The sequence below is a fragment of the Melozone crissalis genome, unplaced genomic scaffold (assembly GCF_028551555.1).
Source record: "Melozone crissalis strain CALT ecotype California unplaced genomic scaffold, PUWL_Pcris_2 ptg000081l_1, whole genome shotgun sequence".
Taxonomy (NCBI): Eukaryota; Metazoa; Chordata; class Aves; order Passeriformes; family Passerellidae; genus Melozone; species Melozone crissalis.
In genome coordinates, this window is record NW_026535858.1 from 5260014 (window position 1) to 5283090 (window position 23077).

Below are 23077 nucleotides of genomic sequence, written 5' to 3' on the forward strand. Positions count from 1 at the left end.
CAGAACAAAATTACATCAGCTGGGCACTGAGCATGTTGAGCTTCCTCTTCTATGAAGCTTTTTATGTGTTTCCACAGCGCTGGTGCAGGGCTCAGAAACATGGAACAGATTAAGGCACACCACTAGTCAGGCATCTCAACAACAGCATGGGGCAAGGAAAAGAAATCCTATACAGTCCATGCCAATGGGTTCTCCATCAAAGTGTCTGGAGAAGTTCCAATTGAAACTTTTTATGCACTGTTATAGCTAAGAAAATCAGCCTCCTACTCTCAGTGTTAACTGATATTGTCAATAAATCTTTTCAATACAATATTCTGCATAGTGAGCTATTTGCAATAGATAAAAAGAAAACAAGCCATTTTTAATGGGAGACTGAACATCTGTGGAATGTGTTCTCCTGATCTAAAGCTGAGCTTTATTTTACCAGGGCAGGAAACATAGTGCATTTATGTTGATAACAAACAAGTTCCAGCACTAACTCCTCCTTGGAAAAGAGGAGTTTACATTCTCTTTGGTATGGTGTGAAGCTGGGAGTCAAAGCTGATGGTCACTGGGAGTCAAGGTGGTGACAGTGGTAGCAGCTGACTGACCACCAGCTCCTGTTTCACGGCCAGGTGCACTGTGCTGCCACTCAAAACTAACAGAAAACTGGACCTAACTGGATCACACTGGCAATCCTGACCCTGCAGTGATGGCAGGCACAGGGTTGCCCTCTGCAGTGTGAGGATGCTTCCCTGGCTCCATACAGCACAGCCTGCACACTATCAAATATGTCAGAACAGGTAGAAGCCACGATCACTTGGCTACACCAGCAAGTTGTATTTGTTTATGTCACCATTCCATAGCGCCACACCAAATGATGTCACCTGCCTCCCTCCAGCACAGCAGTTAGGGCCAAAGTAGTGTCACTGTGGAGCTGCTCACCTTGGCTTTCTCTTCTGACATCATGTAGAGCTCCTGCTCACTCATCCAGGCCTCAGCCTCGGCTGCATCGAAGTAATACTGCTGAGCCCTGTGAGACTCCTCCAGGCGCTTGTGGCGCTTCTCCGTCTCCTCGATGAGGAGGTTCCACAGCTGCTTCAAGTCTGCAAGTCTCTGCTGGATGACTTCAGCATTGGGGCTGCTCTCTGTGATGATGTTCTGACTCCTCTCAAAAATGTCATCGATACGAGGCTGGTGACCCTGGATTTCTTTCTGAAGGGTCTACATGGGAGAAAACTGACTGATGAGACAATGTGCAAATGAAAAGAAAATACAAGCCAAGAGGGGCAGCAAAACACCCACCATCAGCTCACGTGGGCAACCTGGGGCTGCCACCACCTGTGGTCATGCCACAGCACCCATTGTTTTACCCCAAACATTTCCTTCCCAAATGAGTCAGCACTAAGGAGAAGTAGCAGGTATGGAGCTCTAACAGCACCTACTCACCTGATTTTTCTTTATTAGTAGCTGCACAGTCTGGAGGTTGTGTCCATGATCAGTGGATGTAGCTATGGGCATCCTCTCTCCGACCCACAACTGAAAGAGAGAGTACACAGGATTTCAAGCAATCCCAGATACACTTGGGACAGCAGAGAGAGGCTGGCACACAAGAGCTGCAAAAAGCAGCAGTATTCCAACATTTTCCTACTGCCTGGGGAACAGGATTTCTTTGGTACTCACAATTTCATCTTCCACATCCCGGTTGAACTGGTGGATCTCTTTGGAGGCCAGCAGGTTGGCCTTCCTCTCATTCAAAGGCTCCAGCAGCTCCAAGAATTTCTTTTCTACAGTAAGGCGTTTGCCATCGACTTCATCTGTGCTCTTGCCCTCTTGGCTCAAAGCCCTTGCCTGGCTTTGCAGCTCCTCTATCTCCTTCTTACGGACATCCATTTGATTCTCCAGCATCTAAACAGAAACATGGCAAAAGGGTCCTGAAAACCAGGATGAAAGCTGTTCATACAATTAGGGCCTATCAACAGCTTCCTCAGAAGGGAGAGCAGATGGTGGTTAGTGAGGATTTACCATGTTAGTAACTATTGTCCATAACTATAACTATTGTTAATAACTGTTTGTTGCTGGACAAATTTCTTGTTCTTCTTAAAGATACATGAAAGAATAGGAAGAAAGAAAAGCAGTTCTTTCTTTTCTAAACTGAAAGCCTGCCCTGCCCATTCCTTTTATTGCAGGTATTTGCTGCCTGCTGCACCCCACGCTCTGTTTACCTGCTGCTTCTTCAACAGGATGTTGACACTGGTGAGATCTTTTCCGTAGTCATCCGACTGGATTTGGCTCTCCAAACCATTCAGCCACTTATCCAGGTCTGCACAGCTCTGGGTGAAAAGCTCTGCCTTGTTGGCATCGAAGAGACGCTGAGCCTTGGTCTGGGTGGTGGATTCAAGCTCGTCCCACATTTGGTGGAGACCTGTCAGCTTCTCCTTCACCACGGCCTCAGTCTCTGGTTTCTCTGCAATGAGCTGCATCCCCTCCTGCAAAGCAAAGAGCAACCAAATGGTACCTCCTTGGGAGCACTCACAGCCTGTTAGGGCAATTATCCTGATTAATAAGCACTCAGGATTTCTCATCTGCTGGCAGCATCAACCACTCATTTTCTATCTCCAATTATCCAGTGACTCCTTCCAGAACATCAGCTCCCAGGTCCCTCTGCTGCCTGGAAGAGGGATTTTAGCAATGGGAAGGTCAAGCAATGCCTCCTTTCTCTTCTCCATTGCACATGTTCCCTGAAGGGAGCTCCTGGGGCCATGGCTCAGGCAGGATGGAGCAGGGAGCCAGAGCTGCCCACACTGCATTTCCTGAGGCCCCAGTCCCTGGGGCCACATCACCAGAGAACCATGAACACACAACATAGTGCTGGGAGACTTTGGGAAATATTGTCTCCATTCTAATTATCCCTATCTATCTGTTCAGCTGGGTGCAGATGGGAATGCTGCCCCCAACCCAGCACATTCCATGTGAATGTTAATCTAGGCACTGTCACAACTCTGTACAGAACCCTGGTCCTTTGCTGCAATCTGATTTTTCAGAGGCAAAGGAGAAGGATGTATCAGCATCACTAAAAAGGAACTTCCAGTACCAAGAGCAGCCTTCTAATTACACCATTAAAGGGTATTGCTATTTGTAGATCACAGAAAAGCCTCTAATGGGATATGGAGTGCCAAAGTGGGAGAGGAAATGAGCAATTAAGCTAACTTACACTGAACAGAAACCCACTGTCAAAGCTGAAGAGGAGACTCCTCGGTGCTCCAGAGCTGCACAGGAGAAATGGTGGGGGGGGAAGTACAGCTCATCACAGCATATTAAAGCTTCAACTAACTTGATACAGAGCTGTGAATCTTAATTAATCACAAAACTAGATGTTCTTTACCTCATGCCCTAATTTTGCATGGGGAAAGGCAGCTTGGCTATAGTTCTGAATGAATGGAAGCCAGCTTAGGAGCACAGAAGAATAAACTCAGTTATTCTCTATATTCTGTTATTTCCCAGGAAATGCTTCTACTTCATTGGCTCAAATCCCAACACTTGCCCCACTTACCCTTTGGGTATGAAATTTAGGCTCTGCCTTCCTTCTGGATAGGAAGGACTAGACAAAACTAAACTGGCACCTTAGCCAATGGCTGAGTGAATGTCTTGGATAAGAGACTTTTAACATCAATGAAGAATAAAATAAATTGGATGGAGACACAGTGCACCAGAAATCTCAGCTGTGGGGTGATTTAAGGACCAGTTCTGCAGAGGATCATCTCTGTCCACAACCACCCTGGACAAAGATAAGGGCATTTTTTGGATGTTCTTTACCTACCTTTTCAATCTTCTCCAGCCATTCTTTGTTGGATGCAAGCTCTGCCATGAATGCCTGATGCTTCAGCCACTTGCTGTGCAGGTTCCTTGCCTCATCATAGGACATATCCTGGGCTGTGAGCATCTTCTCATTGATCCAGAGGGAGAGCTGGAAAGGAAAATACATGGGGGTGTGAGGAAACATTCCTGGTGTGAAATAATGCAAAATGCCTCCAGATCAAGGATAAAGAGATGCCTCTACAGAAGAGTCATGTGAATTCAGAGACTGCTCTTACTTCAGGGGTTTACTCAGGGCTCAGCCAAGGATCTGCCTCTTTAACAATTCAATTCTAACATCCATCTCCAATACATAAATAATCCTTGATTCAAGCAGAAAGGAATCACCTCTATGATAAGCAGAATCAGGTTCAACAACAAGAGAAACAGGGACATGTTTACTACTTATTGGTCAGATGGTTTTGTGGAGGTTCTTACAGATGGTTTTGTACCATTAATTCACAGCACATTTGTGCCTTTTCCCCTCAATCTTTTCTCTGCATAGGTTTACATAAGTAATTTGTTTATTTATCCAATCTCCAGGAGTGTTTTGGTACTGGAGACTTTCCTTTTCCCATTATATAAAATCCAAGATTGTTTTCTGTCTGATTTTCAGCAAGTACAAAGGCACTGGGGACAATTTCCATATCACCACTAGAGAAAAGCAATACTTTAGGAGACAGTTGATTTGCCAAGTGCAAATGGAATGTGAAAATGATCCTAGCAGCCAACATTGCATTTCCTCCCAGGGTGAGTCTGACTGCCTCATCTATCCCTGAGGTGTGGATAAAACCACATTCACAGGAATGTTTACAGAATTTGAAAAGGTCCATTTTCTGCATATTTAGAGCGGAAAATGTCAAAACAAATCTCAGTTTTGTTTCCAGAACAGCACTTGGGTGAGCAAGCAGCCCAAAAAGGAGAGGAACAGAGGCTTTTGATACGTGCTCAGGACACAGGGCAACAAATTCCATTTATCACTCATGAGCCTCTTTTCAACTGCCCCTTAAAATTTCAATTGTTCCTTAAATCTCCCCAGAAAAGGGAAAGCTTATCAGAGCAATCAAAGGAACTCCTCATTGGATCTTCCCATCAAGTCTAAACAGAAAATTGCTCATGTCAGTGAAGAGCTCTGTAGGTACAAGGTTGCATTGGAACAGGCTACTGTGCTGCTGAACAGTCAAAGTCTACATGGAGATTAGGATATAACCCAGAATTAGTGGTTTTACTTTTGCCCTTATGGGGAGGAGACAGCTGCTCTGCTCTGCAAATTGCACTGCTTGGCTTTCACTGTTTGCTTTTACTCAGCAACAGCATTAAGGCTTCTGGGGATTTAGAAGTGCTTCCCAAGGAGAGGCACCTCATTCCTGTGACCAGCTGGGGGAAGGCAAGGCAGGGACAGCATGTGGTTCACAGCCAGGGCCTGCTGGGATAAACCCCTCAGAGCACAGAAATGCAGATCAAGTATTTAAGGGCTCACTGCTAAAATCTGGGTTTTGCAACCACTACAGGCACTAAAAATCAGTACCTTGAGTGTGAAAGTAGATTTTAAAAAAATAATACAGTTCCCTAAATTGCCTCAAAATCACACTTGGAGTATTTATTTCTCCAGAAGTTGTTAAGACCAGGAGAGGATGAGGCTTCCTCCATCCTTTGCACCTGTCCACCTGACCCTGTTCCTGCTCCTGGCTGCCACTCTGCAGTGCCAAGCCTGCAGGAAGGAAGGGAAATGGAGACAAATCCTTGTGAGCCTGGGGCAGCAGCAAGGCAGGGGGAAAGGCTCTGAGTGCTGCTGCACTTCCAGACTGTGCCAGGAGCCAAGCTGCCAGCCCTTCCTGCAGGGAGGCTCACATGGCAAATCCTGCCAGCACACTCTGGGACAGAAACTTCAGAGTGCAGAGTCTGCCAAGAGCTTTCACCATGGCCCTGGAGAAATGAGCACAGACACTTCTGGGGCTTCCCAGCACTCAGAGGGAAGGTCAGCTGTAAACTCTTCCCTCAAGGTGAGCTGAGAAAGAGCAGGAAACCAAAGAAAACTAAATGGTAACATTTATCACATCTCCTCCACTCAGGATTTTCTGCTGTCACTGTTTCATTCACTTGGCAAATTTATTTTACACATTCATATTGATGAGTGCAAGAAACAGCTGGAAAAGCAGCTCCCCAGGACTAACCTGTGACAGTGTTTCTGACTCCTCACCACAACAAAATCTGCTGTTTTCCCTCAGCTGTGACACAGAGGGGAGTTTACCACTGCTGGGCTGCTGTGAGGAGCATTGCCCCACTGCTCTGCAGTGCCACACTCCTCCCCAGCTCTGCAGGAAGGGGTGTGGGGCAGGAGGCCACCCCTCATGAGGGGTGACAGTGACAATGTGGCTGCCCTGGGAAGGGAGGGGCTGCAGAAAACACCCTGCCTTTCCTCAGGTTACACACAGATTGGGAAGCTGTCCCTAAGGCTGCAGCAGGCAGGAAGGCCAAGGGATCATTGCTGGGTGAAACAGGGACTGGCTCAAAGCTGCTCCCTAACAATTCCCAGCTCCACAGGCAGTGCTGAGGAAAAAGCCAAGGGGGAGGTGTTGCCTTGGCTCCCTTCCACCCCACAGGACAGTGCTGCTTCACCACAAACCCTCCAGCCCAACAGAGGTGTCAGCAAACCCCACACTGATGTAAATTTTAAGTTTTCTCAAGAAACAGCTCTTCAATTATCACCAAAGTTGATTCATGTTAAAGAGAATTGGAGAAATCCCTGACATTTGGGTAATTGTAAGTTTGTCTTTGAACTGTGCAGTTGAGACATCCATGTTTTAGTGGCTACAGAGAAACAAGGCAGAGGAAAGGCATTCAGGCAGCCAACACTGGAGCTTTTATGCTTTCCTTTTTCTTCCAGTGATATAGGGGGAAAAACCAGATCCTAGGGAACACACCCACACTGCCACTGAGGCCAGGAGAGCCCTGAGAGCCAGGGGATCTTTGAACCAGAGCTGGCACAGAGGAAGGAAGAAGCTGCTGCTAATAACAGCAGATTTTTTGCTAATCTGTCATGTTTTAACTACCAAGGAAGAAGCAATTGAAGGCAAGCTCATGGACAGCTTATGCAATGCTGGGAAACAGATTGAATCCAGGCAACCAAGCAGCAAATATCACTTCCCAGTTTCTGATCAAAACCTCACAGGCAAAGCTCTTTATTATATGCCAGTACTCCATGAAATAACCTGAAAATTACTTGATTAATTCCTTGTGCTAGGAACAAGAGTATTCTAAACTTTAAAATGCTGTCTTCAGTGTCAACAGTCCATGTAAGTGATTAGAAAATCTGGAAAGAATTTCTTTTTTCAAATGTTATAATACTTAACAATTTTAAACACATGTAAACTATCAGGTAAATCACACATAAATGACACAGCTTAATCTTTCTCCTTTTTTATTCTTAACCTCCTATTCTTCTGACTGATGTTTGCTAGAAATCACTTGAAATCCCCTACCTCAGGCCACATCCATCTGTACAGCTGCAGACAAAACTTTTAGTAGGTACACTGCTAATCCCACTATATTCCACAGGGTTATAATTTCTGTCACAGCAGAAAATCTTCACTGCTTTTGACAGTTTTCTATGTCTTTAGCTTAGACGACAAAAGAAAATCTGGTTCATGAGAAAAGAAAAAACAAACATTCTTTTTTGCAGTGGCATGGTCAGGGTTTTTTAATGTTCCTAAATACTGCTGGATGACTGAGCATTCCAGCCCTCATAAAATATGGAGTAAGAATGCTCCTCTGCAGGATGCAGCTTTCAGCAATAAAAGTGAAAGGCCATGATTTACCTCTTGGCAATCCTGAAGAAACTTTTGGAGATCCCTGTTATCTTTCAGTCTCATCAGAAGTTCACTGGCTGCTTCACGGTTCTTCCTATGTCTGGTCAGGACAAAACAACAGAGAAAGGAAATTAAATAGGCATTTCATGGAAACTGTCACTGGTGGTTTCTGGAGCCTCTTTGGACTACAGGTGGGAAGTTCGTGGTGTGTGTCCTCTGCTGCCTTTCAAAGGACATTTTGGAGTGTGTTATTTAATGGGCTCACTGAAGTTCCACATCTCCTTGTTTTTGTGACCTGTTAAACACACACAGAACATTCTGAAGCCAGCAGGGTTTCACAACATGCTATGGACAGAATGTGGCCCACTCATTTCAAGCCCACAGGAGAGTTCAGGCTGTTTGCCAAAACACACAAGAAAGCTGCAAATTGCACAGTAAGATGATGTTGTGTGGCCCTTGCAGGGTGCACCTGCTGGAATGCTCCTGGTAAAACACCCTCAGCACCTCCCTGTCCTGCACAAAGCTGAGCTGGGCCACAGAACCTTCCCAAGGCTGTGTTTATCCATGTGCAGCACCCCTGGGTGGTTCTGCACACAGAAGCTTTATGGAAGCACTTGGAACATATTTTTCAGAGTGTTTAAGAGCAGCCAAAGAGAAGGAAAGGTTAATCCAGAAGCCCTAATTTAATTCACCCCCGTTTGCTCCTTGAAGGATGAGTCAGGCTGGCAGTCCCAAAGGTTGTGGTGGGTCCTTCAAATAAAATGGGGCTGATTCCCAAGGTGCCTCTGGGCATGTTTTTAAAAATGCTTAATTTGGAGTAGTTATCCCTGTCCTTCCATCCTTTCATTATTTATGAGGCAATTAACAAGGAAGAAACAGAGTAAAGGAGACAATTTTTATTTACTGCTCATTGTGCTAGGCTTATTCCTATTGCACTGTACAGGGGTTTAAAGTGAAATATTGCTGCCATTTGTAATAAGATAAATATGGATTGAGAGTTGGAAATTATTTTATAGGGTGGCAGTTTATAAGATGAGCTCAGCATATGCTGGCAAAAGCTAAATAAATCCATGTTAGTGGAGATCTCCAGGGACCCATGATACTCCAGAAGACCATAAATCACATGTTGATGACAACTGGATTATGACACCACTTTTCCTGGTCTGCACTGAGCTACCACAGCAATCTCTCTGACACCACTTTAGTGACTGCAGAAACACAGGGAATACTTGGAGACACATTTTCTATAAAAGCAAAAGGTCTGTAGGCAGAGGAATAGGAGAAAACCCTTTAGAGGACTACAATTTGCTTCTCTTTGGCTTTAACAGCTGCCTTCAGTCAACCAGGCAAGCAGCACCTCCATAGATGCAGTCAAGAAAATGATTTATGGATTGCATGGCAAGGAAGCCACGTGGCACCATCAAAGCAACAGCCTGGAGTCCAAGCCCAGGTGAGGCTGAAGTTTTGAGAGGAACACAAAGGAAAAGACACAAACTGTGCCTTAGGAAAAACCTCTCTAATGAGGCAAACATCCCTGGGTTTGACTCCACTCTTTCTTGGCTGGCTTTTATATGCCTGGGCAAACACTCTGCATTACTCAGGTTGTTGAAATGAAGCAAAGAACTGCTTGGGTGATTTTATCAGGCTGATTTCAGAGATTTAAGGCTAGATTACATTACAGATTCATGTACTCTGGAGAGGACACGAGTTAGGAAGTTTAAAGGAGAACTTTCAGGGCGCTTGAACAGATTTAAGATAAGTACAGAAGTTCTTATGTTGAAAAAATCCAAATTTTAAAAAACTAATAAAAATATTTCCCATGGAGTGTTGGAAATACTGACTAGAAGGACTTGGCAGGAAACCATGCAGGGACATCAAACAGATGATGCCATAGCATAACAAATATGAGCTTTGGTGCTTAGAGCTGTGTAACTGTACAAGGTTGTTTTGTTCAAGGTGACCTGGAGTGAGACTGGACAATGAGTTTTCCCTGAAGAACAGGGCTGAACCATAACAAAGTAGAAGCATTTTGAGGATGGACACTGCTGGAACAGACAGGAATTCCTGTGTTTTCATCACTGAGTTTTTAATGGGAATAAAGGATTCTAAGTTATTTAGTCTGTTCTCCTGCTCCAGACTAGCTGTACCTAAATATCAATAACCCCTTGTTCAGATATCCCTAAATTCTTTTAAAGAATTCACACTTAAGGTTGTCAATGATTGCTTCTTACTAATTTGCTAGAACAGTTTGTGGAAGATTAGTTTGCTCTGCAGACTCCAATTATTGAGTTCTGTATCACACATAGGAATTACACTATAAGTGTAAGATCTGTTCAGCACAAGGAGGTGTCTGACACAAATTAATCCAGAATTTGCCCAGTGTCCTCAGGTTGACTCCCAGAGGCCCCTGAGAATGCTGACACTGCTGAAAACTGACAAAACCACTTGTGGTTTAACTGTAAGCCTGTGGGTTTCCAAGCCTGTGCAGAAATAATAAATCTTACACACAGTGTGAATGCAGCTGACTGCTAGGAATCCTGAGATATATGAAAGGCAGTTTGAGCTTCTTTCATGGCTCCAGCAAACAAGGCACTCTCCCTTCTGAATGGACAAGAACAAAACTTACTTCTGTTCTCTGCTGAGCAGAAAGTTGCACAAATACAAAAGTTGATGTAAAACAGGCTCAGATCACAACTTGTGCCAGATCTGCCACTGTCCTTAGACTAAATCTCCCTTGCAGAATCAGAGGCCATGAGCAGGCCCATGGAGAGGGGCAGCTCCCCAACACTCTTCCCAGAGAAAATGGAGGAGAAAATGCTTCAGAGCAGCAGAAGTCACCCAAGCAGGGAGGGCTGCACAGGGAGACCAGCTTCTTTCCCAGCTGGAAAAGCTAGTTGGTGACAGCTTGATGCAAACCCATCTTCTCCTTCCCTTACCCTTACTCCACGTCCTTATGCTCATTCATTCTTGCTTGTGAACTGCACTAAAAGGTTGTGCTGAAGTGTTCCTTTCCTATTGCACTTTCCTCCCCCTTGTGCCATCCCTATTGAGGTAGGAACCATCCCAGGGCTGGGCCAGTGGGGTCTCCTTAGGAACAGCTCAAAAGCACCACTGCAAAACCCACTCTGAACAATACCAGAAACTACAAAGAGCTCCCTATGGGAAGTGTGGAGCCACTGCACATATTTGTGCTTGTTTGTTTTGGTCCTTTGTCAGACATCCAGGTGGAGCTCGGCTGGGAGAGCCACGTTTTGTGCAAGCAAAGAGGCTTCCTTTGCTACCCCTCCCAGTGCAGGCAGCCCCAGGGCTTTGTTCTGGAGGCTTATCAGCCCCAGGCCCGGGGAGCAGCCACACGGATTTCCTGGACAGCAGCTCCGGATGGGTTTTGCAGCGCTCGGCAGAAATAGCTCTGGGACTGAGGAAATGCTCAGCTCCAGCAGGAGCTCCAGCACACGTCCCCGTCCCCCAGGCAGGACAGCAGGGACAACGGGGCACAGAGTGACAGCCACCAGAGCCTCTGCAGAGCACACAGGACATGGGTGAAGCTGTGTCCCACTCCAGCTGCCCATTTCCTATGATATCCTTGGATGCTTTCCTTTCATTCCAAAAGCTGCAGAAAGAGGACACCTGACCAGAAGGCTGGGATCAAACTCTCCTGCTTTCCTAAGTGGATGGGAAAACTTAGATTAGAGGGCACTTAGAGAGAGTAAATAAGGAAAATCACTGTCCTAGTTGTCCCCTTGATTGTTTCCAATAATCTCCTCTTCCTGGCCTTTGCAGATCCTCTCTGGGATCTAGAGCTAGCTGGTGAGAGAGAGAGAATGGCAACATGGGGTACCCTGGGGGTTCAGCTGTCAGAGGCCCTCAGCGAGCTCTGGGAACAGGAGCTGCCTTTCCTGAAGCCAGGATGCATGGCTAAAGTGGGTGCACACACAGTGGGACATCTCTGCCCAAACAGGAAAGGTACAACATCTTCTGAACTACTTCAGTTCAGTTTCTCCTTGGAGATGAAGACACCAGGAGAAGCTGAACTTACCAGCTGTGGGAGAATGAAGTCTGATGGGAGGGTCATCAGTGACATTTCACAGCTCACTGCTGTGTTCTGACACTCACAGTGCCTTGAAAGACTCCACTGTTATCCAAACCAAAAAGCAGAGGGAACAACATCCATCAAAACAGAACATTTGGGTTTCAAAGAAAAAGAAACTTTTAATGTTCTGTAGCATCCATGCCACAGCCAGAGAGAGAAAGCAAAGGACTTGTTCTGGGATGAAAGACACACTTGTACCAGTGCTGCCTAATCTGATCTCAGAGGGGCCAGACAAGCTGGAAGAGGTGATCAAAGTCGAGTGGGTGGGGTGCATGTAATGCCAATTACACCCTTGAAGAGCCACATTCCTTCTCCAGAGAAGGACAGGAATAAGTTATTGTAATTACACCAGCTCGGGGGCAGCAGAGGAAACTGAGACTTGTGGAACCAGACACAGCCAACTGCTGCAGCTCCCACCAGAGCATCAAGTCTGCTCAAACTCCAAGAATTACAAGGCAACATTCAAACAACCAAATTCTGGGTAGGGAGCTCATTACCTACCAAGCCTCTAGAAAGTGGGAAAGGTATTGTTTAACTAAGACTAGCCTGGTGCATTCTTGAAACATGACAGTTCCAATTTTTCCACGAGACAAAGAAAACAGTCTGGAACAGACATTTTCTAAGCTGTTACTTTGCCTTTGAATCCTGGTAAAAGGGCACCTCTCAGAGAACAGAATTAAAGGAGGAACAGCTACCATCATTCTGCCCTTACCTGTCATCAATTGAGTCCACTTTCTCCTGGATTTTATCAGAGTTAATGTTCCCATCACTAACGAGCCTCCTGCCTGTCTCCACAACTGCATTGATCTTTTCTTCATTGGCATCCATTGTGGTCATGAAATCCTCCTGCTTTTTAATAGCAGCTTCTGCTCCTTCCAAGGTGGTTGGCATCTCCGTGTGTGCCAGAACATATTCCTGGGATTAAAGAAATCAGAGAGAAAATTGTTACACTCAGGCTATGCTGCTGCTCCAACACAGACATCTCCCAACAACAGTTTGAAGTAAAATAAAGTTAGAAAATGGCAAGTTGTCTGCTTGTGGCTCTCCTGCCAATAGACTTGGTCTGTTAATTGCTTGCAGCACACAGTGCCAACCTGCAGAAATGAAGTCAGGTATATCTGGACCACTTGCCTGGTTATTAAGGAAAGCTTCTGCTTGCTTGGTATCTCTGAGGAACAGCTGGTAGGCATGAGACTGGGAAAGGAGATTTTGCCTGTTCTCCCACATTTTGTGAAGCTCATTCCATCCGGTGTCCAAAGCCTGCAGGCGCTGGCGCAGGAACATGTACTGAGCGTCAGTTTGTCCTTGTGTCACCATCTCACCCATGTCCCTCATCTTCTGATAATCTTCCTCGTAGTTGTTGATTTCATTCTTGATATTCTCGTGCTGAGTGAGCAGCTTCTCAGCCTCTGTCAGGGTGTTGGGCATGTCTTCGGAGGCAATAGCAGTCTGTGTTCTGGAGAGCCAGGACTGGAAGTCATCCAGATCTCTCAGGAACTGCTGCAGCTTGCTGGCCTCTCCCAGGGACTCTTCCCGGTTCTTCAGGGTGGTCTTCATTTCTTCCCACACGTCGTTGATCTCTGCAAGCCGTGAGAGGATGGCTTGTGCCTGGTCAGGGTGCTCTGATTCCAGCTTCTCTGCCTCCTTCTGCAGGTCACTGAGCTTGGCTTCGATAGCCACCAGGTCCCGTTCCATGCCCGTCAGCTTCCTCTGCAAGGCCATCACTCCGGCCAGGTCGTTACCCAGGTCTTGTGTGGACTCAATCACTTTGGTCTTTTCCCTGATCCAGGATTTGGTTTCATTACATTCAAGATGGTAGTTCTGGATACTCAGAGCAGAGAGCAGAGCATCCTTCTTCCTATCTACCAGTTCTCTGAACTGGCTCCACCTGAAATGTGTGAGGAGAGGAGAGCAAAGAAATTGAGATTTGTGGGAAAAGGATGTGGCAGCATTGCTGAGTGAGCAGCTGCTCTCAGCAGCTTGGTAAACCCAGCTACCCAGGGTTTCCTCAGTCCTTCCCACACCATCAGTATTTCTAGCAAAGCAATCATTAACCCAGATATGGTGTGTATTAGAATGTGACAAGTACCAGCACTCTGAGTATAATTTTTCCTCAAGAGAAAAATTGGCAGTTACACCAACTTTTCACACTCCCTTGGTTCATTCTGAAGCTAAAAAATGCGGGAGTTTACACAAAACTATATTGATTTCTTTTTATCATAGTAATTATTACAGTCAATTTCCAGCACTCAAATCAAGGTGCTGACACACTCAGGGCCTGTTTAAGTCAAGAGCAAAACTCTACCTGATAATCAAGTATTTGAAAGGCACAACTCTTTCCTTTTGAAGCCTTAAAGATTCTTCAGGTAACAGCATCAGAATATCTTAAAAAAGCCTACTTAAGAAAATCAAATGATCCCACCATACTTGTTCCAGCTGGTGTGATGTTCCTGAGCACGAGGCTTTCACTTACCTTGTGTTGAGTTTATCTTGCTGTGCTTTGATCTTCTCCCCAGGGTGGCCACTGTGCATCAGCTGCCTGGCAATCTGGTTCACCACGGCCACACGGGATGCCTGGTTGTTCATTTCTGGCTCCAAGCTTTCAAACCTGGAGTGGGGGAAAACGAACAAACACAAGATCCCCCAGGCATTAGAGAATCTGAGCCACAGGCAAGCTGAGAAAGGTAGCTGGGGTAAAACACTTCCACCCAGTATTGTCCAAACTTCCTGGTAAAGGCGTTCTCACCTGTGCTGGATCACTTCCAGGTCCTCCAGCTTCTCTGGGATCTGCATGTTATTCAGCCACTTCTCCTTTTCGTCGATCCAAAGCTCACAAGCATCTGCCTCGCTGAACATCTTATAGAGAGCCAGGGTATCCTGCAGGGCCTGTTTACGCAGCCGGGTCAGCTCAGCAACCTCTTTGTACCTCTCCTCGATTCCGGACAACCTGCCTTGCACATCCGGAGACTCCGCGTGCTCCTGCGGCAGGGCCTTGGCCTGCTCGTGAAGGGAGTCGATGGTGGGCCGGTAGCTGGCAATCTCCTCAGCCACATCTTTGTGCTTCTTGACCAAGGACTGAGTGGAATATTCATCATGGCCAACATCGTTGCTGGAGACAATCTTGAGGATGTCCAACATCCACGCATCGATATCGTCAGCATCAGCCTGGAACTGGTGAAGGAGTGAGGCTTCCTCCAGCCGCTTCTTCCTAATGGCAGATAACTGCTCCAGGTTAGCCCACTGCTCCCGGATATCCTTAATTCTTTCTCTGATCTTCTCAGACCCAAAATGCTCTTCCGCGATCATGTCTTCACCTTCTTTTATCGCTTGCTGAAAGTGGCCGCTGCGGCCGCTCATCTCATCCTCAAACGCCTTGTGTTTACTCAAGAGTCGGACGACACTGGTTAGGTCCTTCCCGTAGTCATCAGATGACAGGATCTGCTCCTTCTCCCTGATCCAGCCCTCCTCTTCAGCCATTTCCCAGAAGAATTTCCAGAGGCGTCGGGACTCCTCGAGGCGCGCGCGGCGCTCGGCCGCCAGCTGGCAGAGCTCCTGGTAGCAGAACTCCATGTGAGCCACGCGGTCCCGGATCACCTGTGGGTCACAGGGCTTGTAACCTGCTGGGACAGAGAACGTGGGTTACCACCTGGGCTGGCTCACTGCCATCCCCACAGCTGGGGGGGAGCTCTGAATTCCTCTGAATTCACAGAGCTCTGAATTCCTGTGTGAATTCTTCTGAATTCACAGAGCTCTGAATTCCTACATGTGCCAGCTACAAGGTTTACATGAAAGAATCCATGGTTAGTCTAAGGAAAGCGAGTGGGAAGTGTTCAAGCTCCACCACACAGTAACGCAGATCAGAAAATGCCATTCTTTCCAAAAGACAAAAAAAAAAAAAAAAAAAAACAACAAAAGGAAAGATATTCATTACTGTTTCCAGTGAGACAAAATTCACTGAATTTAGATTTATACACAACTGCACAAAATGGACGCCATTTACTCTGTTAACAGCACTGGGTTCTAGGGAATTGCTTCCTTTTAGGACCCATCAGACTGGGTCCAACAATCTGTGAAAATGTTTGCATTAGGAACACAGCATGGGGAACTGTGGTGACCTCTACAAAGTCACAGCAGCTGCTGGTGAGGAGTGCGACATCCCATGCAAGGCACAATGCCGCACTCAATTCCTGAGAAGGCTCCTGGACAAATGAATCATTGAAAGGCTGAGTACAGAAGGAACAATGGAGCTGGATTCTCTCATTCTGGTGGGGAGTTCAGCTAACCTATCTTGCAGAACTAATGAGTCTCACAGATAACCTCACAGGTAATTAAAGGGGTATGTTGGGTGCTGGTTACCTTCTCCATCAGTGGCAAACTTCTGAGCAGAGGCATTGACCCCTCTCACTCTCTCAGCCTGAATAGCAATGTCAGCTTCCACCAGAGCGTGTTTCTGCAGCAGGTCCTCAACTCCCAACAAATGTTTGCCGTAGTCTTGGGACAGTAAAAGCACCTGAACAAAATGAGGAAGAGAAGTACAACAGGCTGAAGACCATAAGCTGTTTGCTTCTTTGGGACTCCAGGCACTGTTCTCTGTTGGTACATTAGGTCAGAGGAACTCCAAGCCCGTAAGGACAGAAATTTCAAATGCAGAGACATGGCTGATACAAATTTGAGCCAGCAGTTTTGAAATCACTGGCAATCATGAAGAACTTGCCTGCTCTTTAATGAATTTTCAGTCTAGGGTGCTGAGAGGCTGAGTTAGCTCAGCAGGGTCAAGGAGCAGCACTCAGCCAAGGTGCTGTGAGCTCCTGCTGAGCTGTTTCTTTCCTCCAACAGCTTCCAAGTTCTGCTGGCTGATGGACAAGTCATGGTCCTTTCCCTTCCCAGATCCCAGGAGAACAGACAGGAAGAAATTCAAGCTTTTTAAAGCAGAGAGGTGAAGAGGTGACTTGCTCCCCATGTAAATCATGATGGAGAGAGATTATTTAATTCCCTTTTACCAAATCTGTCATCTCTACCCAAGCATTGTGACCAAAACTTCTGGACTCTATGAGACAAACATGAAGCTGGAAAGTAGCTTTTTATAGGAGTGAACTTGTTCTTTTTTCTTAACATGTTTTTTATCTTTATTGGTCAGAAATCATACGGAATTTGTTCACTGCTCTTGAAGTGCCGTGAACAAGTGCAGTGATGTGGATCTTGTGGGTCTGTCTACTAAATCAGAGGGGCAAAATGAATCTTGAGAGAAAGGGACATGTACACCTCTGAGCAATATTTGTTGGCATTTTCAAAGGACTTCCACCCACCTTCATCTCGTCCATCCAGTCCATAATGTACAGCATTTCCTGGAAAATCTTCTGCAGCCCGAGGTTCATCTCGAGGCGCTGTCTGCGTGCCCGGAGCAGCTCCAGGAGATACTCCCACAGGCGGATGACATTGTCCTTCCTTGCAGTGATGCGTTTGATGTCGTGGTAGTTTTCGGTCTCGAGCTCCTTCGCCACGGCCACCACGGCCTGCACGCGCTCCTCGTAGGCCGCGATGTCCGTCTCGATGGCCTCGTGCTTCTTCGTGGCAGCCTCCACTGCTGGGAGGTCAAAGCCAAAATTGTCCTGCAAAGACAGAGGCATTTCTTCAGGAATGGCTGCTGAGGACAAAAGTCTCGCTGATCAGCCTCTGCTGTCAGTTCTGACTTGGCAAAACATGCTTGTTAGCAAATCCAGGACCTCAAAATGCTCCCAAGAGTCTTCTTTAAATAAAATAAGAGATGCCTCTGATTATAAAGAACCACTGATAAAATCAGAGATATTATTCACTGCCTTTGGGGGAAGAATCACATGGCCATCAGGATTAGTCTGGGGCTGATCTAATATTATCATCTCTAGTATTAAACAATAAAATTAACTCCTGGGCTAATTTCACTGAACTCACCAAAATATTCAGATAAAGAAAATATTGATTGTGGGTAATTATTTCCTCATCAAATTCTCCTGACCACAGGCTGGTCAGTTCAAGGAAGGGAATCCCAAACGTATAAAAGAGAGGATGTACAGTACATACACATATAGAGTAACTAAATACAATAAATAAATACACACATACATTAATGTAGTAAAATATGAGGCACAGAGAAGAAAATGTTCTCCTTGCAAGAACTGCATCCTGTAATTACTCATGGGAACCATTTTAGTCACCCAGACAATTTCTGAGAGCAGCACCTGAGAAACGAGACGTTGATTTTCACTCAGCCAAGTTTCTCTCATAGCTGCCTTGCGATCGAATCTCCGTGCAAGTTGTTCCAGTTTCTCTTGTCTGATGAGCTCATTTCGCAGTGCCAGTTCTCTTTCATGTTCAGCTTTTTCCAGTCTTTCCCAGGCCTGAAGATGTGGAGGAAAAACACATGGCTTCTAAACAACACATTCTTACAAGATTATGATAAATCCCATCTCCTTTGCATGAAATCAGGGCTGAAGTCACCACAGGCAACTTTCACCAAACTGGTTCAATTATTTATAAGCCCATAAATCCAGTTTGCACTGGCTGGCCCTACACCTTCTTTGCTAATATAAACACATGACTAAAAATCTGTTCTCAATTAATCAGTAATTTTCTAAGCAAGTTGTTTATCCCAGATTCATTTTCTCTTGTCCTTTCTTACCCCCCTTCCCAACAAAGCCTAAGGAAACCACCTGGCTTGAATGTGTAAGAAAGTGTTTATTTAAAAAAATAAAATCTCCTGAGTGCTACTCCTAAACATGCAGATTCTATCTTCCTCCTTTAGGAAATGGGAATTAGAGATTCATGGTCTCTCACCTCCAAAATCAACATACAACTGTTGTTCTTTATCACACTTTGGAAAAGAAAACAACTGCAGAATTTGGCTACTTCTGGTGCTTATAAGTCCTTTATTCTCCCCAAGCCAGAAGTGATTCATATGCATGATGATAATATTACAAAAATCAGCAGTCTTAGAAGCATGTTGGAAGTCAGCTAATCACCTCTCAAATCTTACAGACAACAAAAAACCCTCAATTAAACATAAACTCAATCTAAATCCAAACAGATGTGAAACTGCCTGAAACATGACTATTTTGGGCATTCCTCTTGCAACCAGGAGAGCTGAGCAGTTTGCTGCTCCCTGGGATGAGGCCACAGACTCCCACAACAGCTGGTCTGGGACTGCCAAGCATGATCAAACACAAAGGAGAAAGCTGCCAGGCTGGAGCTCTTTGTTATCCTTGAGTGCTGTGCCCAGCCCTGCCCTGGCAGCTGCAGCAGCAGAGAACAGGCTGCAGGACCCCAGAGGGATCCACAATGCCCAGGCAGGGCACTGGGAGGTGAAGGGGAGGGCACAGCACCTACTGCTGCTGCCTTCTGTCACTTCTGTCCCACAGCCAGGACCACGAGGGGCAGGGCAGAACTGGCAGCCCCCGGAGCAGAAGCTCCTACAGATGCTGAGGACACCCCAGGCCTGGCTCTGGGTAGTAAGTCTGAGCTATAGGAAAAGGTCACCCCACCTCACCCATCCCTTACAGTCCCCACTTCAAGGCTGGAGATAAAAATGTTTTTGAGAAGAACAAATGTTGTTGAGAGAAAACAGCAATATCCTGAGTCACAGGGGAGGAGCTGCTCAGTTTACCTTGTTAATGTCAGAGATGAGTTTGCCCTCCCTTGGCATGTACACTTTCTGATTGTTGGCTCTCATTTTGCTTTGGATGGTAAAAAGCAGCACTTCCAGGTTTCCTTTTTCTGTAAATCTAAACAAAATTTTGCAAGAGAATTGAGTTACAATCAGACTTTTATTACTAAGGTATACATTGCTAAGGTATAATCATAGAATCATGGACTGACAGAATGATTTGGGTTGGAAAAGACCTTAAAGCCCATCCAGTTACACCCCCTGTCAGGGCAGGGACACCTTCCACTATCCCAGATTGCTCCCAACCCTGTCCCACCCGGTCTGGAACACTTCCAGGGATGGGGCAGCCACAGCTTTTCTGGGTAACCTGTGCCAGGGCCTCACCATCCTTACAGGGAGGCACTTCTATGAACCATTGAGCATAGTTGACTACAATAAACTATAATAAAGCACTTGTTTAAAATGTTGACATGGTGAATGGTGCATTCACATAAACACCTCCATCTTGTGTGGAAGCTGGGAGCAATGGAAATAGCCCACACTTCCCCTGGAGCCAGTTGGGGCAGACAGCAAAAGCAACTTCACAGAAGTCAGCTGTCTGAGTGTTTGGATTTAAACCCCTGGGGGACAAGAAAAGACTTTTTTTTTTCATTCTAGTACGTGCACTGTCCTCGTTCACTCCATCAGCACAAGAAATGGAAGTTTTATTTAAAGCCCTCTGCAGTCAGTAAACTCTTCCCACTGTTTTCCCTGTGCTGTATGCCTGGGAAATAAACAAACTCCATGGGCATTAGGGAATAGTCTGCAATTTTAGAAGAAGTCTGGATCCTGTGTAATGTTTCAGATCGTGATTATTATTCATTAGAACTCGAATTAGACAAAAATAATAAACAGATTTGATATCACAATCCTAAAAGAGGCTTTCCAGAAATAAGTTGCCCCGTTTTGCTTGTATCAGTTTGAGCAAGTAGAGCTGTTTGACAAAGCCAGACACGTTTCCTCTTCATGTTGGATAAGCAGTAGGGATCTTTTAATAGCAGCATTTTGGTATTATCCAGTGCTATTAAAAGCACGAGTGGTGACATTACTGTACTACCACAGTATGCTATTACCACTCATATGATAAGACAGGCATCCCAGGGCAGGGACAGCTTCCAGGACTCCCAGATCCTGTGGGAGACATGCTTTTCTCTCTGCTGTTGTTGTTATCTGCACACTGAACAGCACAAAGCAAACGGGCCCCAAGTAACATCGACAAGCACCAACCAGGAATATGAGAGCTGGGCTCGCTCGGGAAAATAAATTCTTAAGCCACAACTAAAATTACTTGGATGTGTTTGTTTTTTAAAGAAATCAATGAGTGACTAAGCCAACAAGACCAGTGACTGTTGTGTTAAGTTGGGATTAAACTCACTTGGGTGGTTTCTCCACTGTGCGGTAAGTGTTGAACGCCTGCAGCTGCTGCTGCACCCCAACCAGGGAGTTGGCGAATTTGCGATTGTTGAGGATGATAATGGTTTGCTCAATCCACTCCAGCAGGTCAGAAGCCAGGGACTCGTATTTTTCTATCATTTTCTCTGTTTCAATGGCATTGTCAAGCACCTGCAGCAGCAGCACAACACACATGAGTCACAAGGGCAGTGCTCTTCAGTCATTTAAATCCAACAAGCCACATAAAATAAACTGCTGGGAGACTTGAGTTGTGAATCAGAGTACTCACTGTTGGGATCCCTGAGAAATGAGAGCTTGGCATTTTGTAGCACTAAATTCCCCAAATCCCACAGCAATAGGGGGACAGAGCTGAGGCTCAACAAGGATTCCTGTTCAGTCTGCCAGCTGTAAGGACCGGGGCAGTGTTGCCAAAGGACAGAGAATGACTGCACATGTTTTAAATTAGGGACTTTTCCAGAGGAGACAGAGGGCCCAGAGGGTGAGGAGCAGTTAATGAGAAAGGAAAAGTAGCAATGATGCAAAATGAACAAGCAAAAATAAAACACCAGCCAAGTGTTTTCTAATGTGAGGCAGCTGGAAATCAACTACTCCTCATAGTCACATGGGAATATTTAACATTCAAAACATGTTCAAAAGCAAAAAAATCAAAACTACCAGAGAGTGGACTCTTTAAAAATTAACACCCAAGAGGAAAAAGAAAATCAGAAATATTTTGCCTGCTTTGTAAATTATATAATTTAATTTATAATTTAAACTGACAGACCTTTCCAATCCGTTTTCCTTCGACAGCCAAAGCTTTCATCTTGGAGAAGTAGTGGTAATATGTCACCACATAGGTGATGATTGACTTTTCATCAGGGTGATCAACACTGATATCTGCAAACCAAACAAGAGTTATCTCAGCATGCTGAGGCTGCAGGGCTACACCAACAGAGCTCAGAGTGCACCAAGGATACGTTTGGGAGGCAGAGATGGGTTCAGTGCAGTTCAGCCCCTAAGGTTGGTGTCCTAATAAAAAGTGAATTGAGCAGCTTTGCACTGGTTCTGGCAGTAGTGTGGACTGGGGCTAAAGCTTGGGGCCTTTGGGCTTTACAGTCGAGTTCCAGACTTTGCCACAGCTTGTGCACAGCCAAATAACTCCTGTGAGGTGTGTGTGAGTTGACAGTACTCTTAATTGACAACTTCAGTGCTGTGTCAGCATTTGGAGAGAGGAATTCAAACTAATGTCTGTCCAGGTGAATCTGAGAGATACAGGTGGAAAACAAAATATTTCTCAGCAATTCTGAGGCACTGGAACATAAGCAAGAAGAAACTTGCCCAAACACATCACTCCTGCCCTGTGACACAAAAGGCTCTTGCCCCAGCACTGGGAGCACACACATTCCCACAGAAGCACAGGCTGAGGCTTCTCTGCTCCTCTGCTTCTCTTCCTTCTCAGAAGGAAGCCTCTGACTGGAATGACTTTATGGACACACGGCCAGGCCAACAAACTTGTCAGATGGCAGTAAATAAACAGGATTAAGGGCTCTTGTGCTACTGCTGCTCAGTTTGCTGCTGGAGAAATCTCATATTCTCTCCCTCCCTCTCTGCCTGTATCAGGTGAGTCAGCAGCATCCAGCTGCTCCTGGACACAAAAAGCTGTCACAGAGATGTGCTCTGACATGGAGGGGTGGGAGAAAAGAGCCCTTAAGTGCTGAAACTGCTGGAATTCTTACCCTCAGGGTCCAGGAGCTTGGTAAGACCAAGGTGCTGCTCTGCAAGGTTAAAAGCATTCTGCAGATTGTAGTGTGCATTTGATTTCTTCAGCTTGTCAAAATCAATCAGATCAGGCCTAGACAGGATGGAAAATTCTTTAGATTTCCCAAAGCACAGTGCAGCCACCCTCAAATGAACTAAAATCTCCAACCCTTAGAAAACCCAGCCCAGGTTTCATGTGCCCTGTGCATTTCCCAGCAGTGTTAAAGGAATGAAGCAATGCCCAGCACATGGCACAGCAGGACCTGGCCATGGGAGAAAGAGGGGGGGCTTAACAGCAGGGAAGGTGACCCTGGAGAAGAGAAGAACAAAGCTGTGGTCATGAGTCTCTCCTCATGCCCATGGAAGCATGCAATCCATCTGGATTAACTCCACCTGAGCTTGCCATGAGCAGCATCCCCAGGCATGGCAGCCTGGCACCACATCTGGCCACCCTTGGGCAGGGATTTCCTTTCCCTCCAGCTGCTCTGGGTGTTCTTCCCCCTCCTGCCCCCCAATTCC

The 23077-nt window shown here is 45.9% G+C and overlaps 1 protein-coding gene across 5 annotated transcripts in view; it reads right to left on the bottom strand.

Moving 5' to 3' along the window:
* SPTBN1 (spectrin beta, non-erythrocytic 1) overlaps positions 1 to 23077 on the bottom strand; it is a 115977-nt gene that overhangs the window by 18545 nt on the left and 74355 nt on the right. For 4 of the 5 annotated variants that reach the window (XM_054290575.1, XM_054290576.1, XM_054290574.1 and 1 more), the window contains exons 7-23: positions 22537 to 22652; positions 21585 to 21697; positions 20784 to 20971; positions 19370 to 19487; positions 17949 to 18107; positions 17040 to 17342; positions 16090 to 16243; positions 14480 to 15353; positions 14207 to 14341; positions 12865 to 13621; positions 12446 to 12648; positions 7653 to 7743; positions 3800 to 3946; positions 2205 to 2468; positions 1663 to 1887; positions 1429 to 1518; positions 925 to 1203 (exon numbers count right to left, since the gene is read on the bottom strand). In XM_054290575.1, the coding sequence (XP_054146550.1) occupies positions 925 to 1203; positions 1429 to 1518; positions 1663 to 1887; positions 2205 to 2468; positions 3800 to 3946; positions 7653 to 7743; positions 12446 to 12648; positions 12865 to 13621; positions 14207 to 14341; positions 14480 to 15353; positions 16090 to 16243; positions 17040 to 17342; positions 17949 to 18107; positions 19370 to 19487; positions 20784 to 20971; positions 21585 to 21697; positions 22537 to 22652 (4216 nt within the window). The remainder of the gene's footprint in view (positions 1 to 924; positions 1204 to 1428; positions 1519 to 1662; positions 1888 to 2204; positions 2469 to 3799; positions 3947 to 7652; positions 7744 to 12445; positions 12649 to 12864; positions 13622 to 14206; positions 14342 to 14479; positions 15354 to 16089; positions 16244 to 17039; positions 17343 to 17948; positions 18108 to 19369; positions 19488 to 20783; positions 20972 to 21584; positions 21698 to 22536; positions 22653 to 23077) is intronic. The other variant, XM_054290578.1, reaches the window with a different exon arrangement.